Source organism: Argentina silus (assembly GCF_951799395.1).
Source record: "Argentina silus genome assembly, chromosome: 18".
Lineage (NCBI taxonomy): Eukaryota > Metazoa > Chordata > Actinopteri > Argentiniformes > Argentinidae > Argentina > Argentina silus.
The window spans coordinates 4,751,924-4,755,011 of NC_139672.1; the positions used below are offsets into that span (position 1 = coordinate 4,751,924).

General features: G+C 51.2%; 1 protein-coding gene across 2 annotated transcripts in view; it reads right to left on the reverse strand.

The window, feature by feature from the left end:
- Positions 1–3,088, reverse strand: part of skila (SKI-like proto-oncogene a) — a 23,230-nt gene that overhangs the window by 6,839 nt on the left and 13,303 nt on the right. The window contains exon 2 of one of the 2 annotated variants that reach the window (XM_083690611.1): positions 10–99. In XM_083690611.1, coding sequence (XP_083546737.1) covers positions 10–99 — 90 coding nt within the window. Of the gene's footprint in view, positions 1–9; positions 103–3,088 lie in introns of both variants that reach the window. The other variant, XM_083690610.1, reaches the window with a different exon arrangement.

Below are 3,088 nucleotides of genomic sequence, written 5' to 3' on the forward strand. Positions count from 1 at the left end.
GGCACTGACCTTTCTTCCTGGGTCAGTGTCAGACATCTTGCCGTTGGGGGAGCAGAGCTCAGATGGGGATCTCCGCACCTGGCTGTCCTCATCCACAGCCTTCTGAAACACACAGAGGAGGAGAGGAGAGGAGAGGGGAGGGGAGAGGGTTAAAGACAAGACTACAACGGAGGGAGAGAGCCATGATACAGAGAGAGGCACAACACCACCATGAAGTCAGATGTACTGTGCTGTGAGAGAGGGAGGGAGGGAGGGAGGGGGGGAGGGGGAGAAGGAGAGAGAGAGACAGATGCATTAAACTAGCCTACAGTGAAAGTGAGCTACAGCCTAGTGTGGTTCCAGAGAGATGAACAGACATGAATAGAAGACAGGAAACCCCAAGCTGTGCAAGACTACAGGGGAAGAACATGTCCATACATTATGCTCTGTGTGTGTGTGTGTGTGTGTGTGTGCGTGTGTGTGTATTTCATACATTTTCATGAGTCTCTCGTTCAACATGGATCCTTGGGTGTGTTTGTGTGTGTGTGTGTGTGTGTGTGTGTGTGTATAACATGTACATGATTCAGACTGTCTGACACACACTTTGAGCTCAGTGTGTGTGTTCAGTAAATACTGCTGGCGCTGCTGCCGGTTGTGCGTGTGTGTGTGTGTCTGTTTCTCTGAGCTAATCCAGGCCCATGTTCAGCAAGAGACCATGAGCTGATGCTTATCTCAAACAGACAGGCCTAACACACACACACACACACACACACACACACACACACACACACCCACTTCTTATACTTATATACACACACACCCATACTGTTGTATTTCGCCTGACCAACTGGTTGTGCAGGTACCAAGGAAACAAGACTTTGCTGGATCTCAACAACAATATAAATAGCTTTCCCCAGACCTAGCAGCACAACAATGGCAGAGGAGGGGGAGGGATCGTGTGAGAGAGAGAGAGTGAGAGAGAGAGGGGGAGGTATAGTAAAAGAGAGGGTGAGAGGAATGGTAAGAGATGGAGGGAGAGCAGGAGGAGGAGGAGAGAGAGCAGGAGGAGGAGAGAGAGAGCAGGAGGAGGAGAGAGAGCAGGAGGAGGAGAGAGAGGAGGAGAGAGAGGAGAGAGAGAGAGAGAGAGAGAGCGGTAAAATGCATTAATAATTGACTCCTTCTACTTTGAGTCGTGTACGTTAATCCGCAAAACACACACACACACACACACACACTTACGTGCCCGCACACACACACGCCGTAAGTACTGTACACACTGAACACAAAGAATAATAAACAGAAGCCTTTTACCAGACTAAAGGATTTTCTCTCTCCTGCTCCCTGTGAGACGTAGTCAATTACCAGAGCTAAACAGCCTGCTGACAATAAGACCAATTTACTGTGGCAGTTACGCCCCGTTTGAACAACAGCACTGACGGCCAGCCACAAGATCGGCTGGGGTCTGTGTGTGTGTGTGTGTGTGTGTGTGTGTGTGTGTGTGTGTGTGTGTACACACATGCATGCAGCAAGGGGCTCTGTCCATGTGCATTTACATGTACATGGATGAGTTGAGTGTGTACATGCAAATGCGAAACGCCACACCCGTTTTGTAAGTGGGAATAATTGTGTTCCCTCGGCATGTGCTGTTGTAAACGTATGCGTGCGTGCGTGTGTGTGTGTGTGTTTATGTGTGTGTGGTGGGGGGTGTTTTTCTCCAAGAGGCAGCGAGCACTGCAGCAGAGCCAGGGAGGGAGGGAGGGAGGGAGGGAGGGAGGGAGGGGATGACAGGAACAACAATAAGCCCACTGCAGTGGTGTGGCAGGCTGGCTGAAGCTGTGTGTGAGTCCTGTCTGCTGGCTGGATTCTCCTCTCTGTGTCCCTGTCATCACTGGGCCGACGCAGCTTTAGTTCCCGCATCTGTTTGACCTCTCTACCAGGGGTTGTGCTTCTGACAAGACCACTGACAGACAGTACACACACCACTGCTCATTAGGGGGGGGGGTGGTGGGAGTGTGTGTGTGTGTGTGTGTGTGTGTGTGTCTCACCAGACGAGCTACAGTGAGCTGTAATGGTTTCCTATGTTTCAGCTTACGATTCCTGGTTGTCTGGAGGGTGACAGAACGCCCACCGCCCACATCCACACACACACACACACACACACACACACACCTGCTCATTATTCCTGGCTTTCTGTCCTCTCCTGTGTGACTCTGTAATGAGAGAGTGAGAGATTGTGTGTGTGTGTGTGTGTGACACTCAATTCTTCCTCTCCTTCTCTCCCCAGTTTTTCGCCCTCTTCCTCTCTCTCTCTCTCTCCATGTTTTCTCCCTCCCTCTCCCTCCTCCCTCCCTCTCTCTCTTTCCCTCCCCCCTCCTTCTCCCACACCTGCTGTGCAGCTCCTCTGTTCTAATCTGCAGTAATGAAGCACCTCTTCTTATCTGAAGCTGCTGCTTTGACACACACACACACACACACACACAGGGGGACACTTTGTTGCATTTCTGCATGCTCCCACACACACACACACACACACACACACACACAATCTACAAAGGTCTATTAGACACTGTAACCCCCCCCCCCCCCTACAGTGATCTTGAGAAAAAGCAGCTTACATGCAATTTGTTTTATTACACCTTAAGACAGCCGACAGCCTTCATATGTTGAACATGGATCCATCTTCTCTCATGTGGAGAACATATGAATGGATCGGTGCTGATTGACTCATTTAGTCTGGGTCAATGTGAAGGCATTCCACTCCCCCCTGCTCTGCTGCTGTGGCTAGCATGTGATGGTGGAGGGCCCATGCAGCCCCCCCCCCACACACACACAGACAGACACACACACACACACACACACACACACACACACACACACACACACACAGACAGAGACAGAGACAGACACACAGAGACAGACACACAGAGACAGACACACAGACAGACACAGACACACACACAGACAGAGACAGAGACAGAGACACAGACAGACACACACACAGACAGACACGCTAAGGTCCCCCCCCCCCCCCCCCCCCCGTCAGGCCGAGGCTAGCCTTATGACAATGTGGATTAGCATTCCAGGCAGTCGCTCAACTGAACTCTCCCCC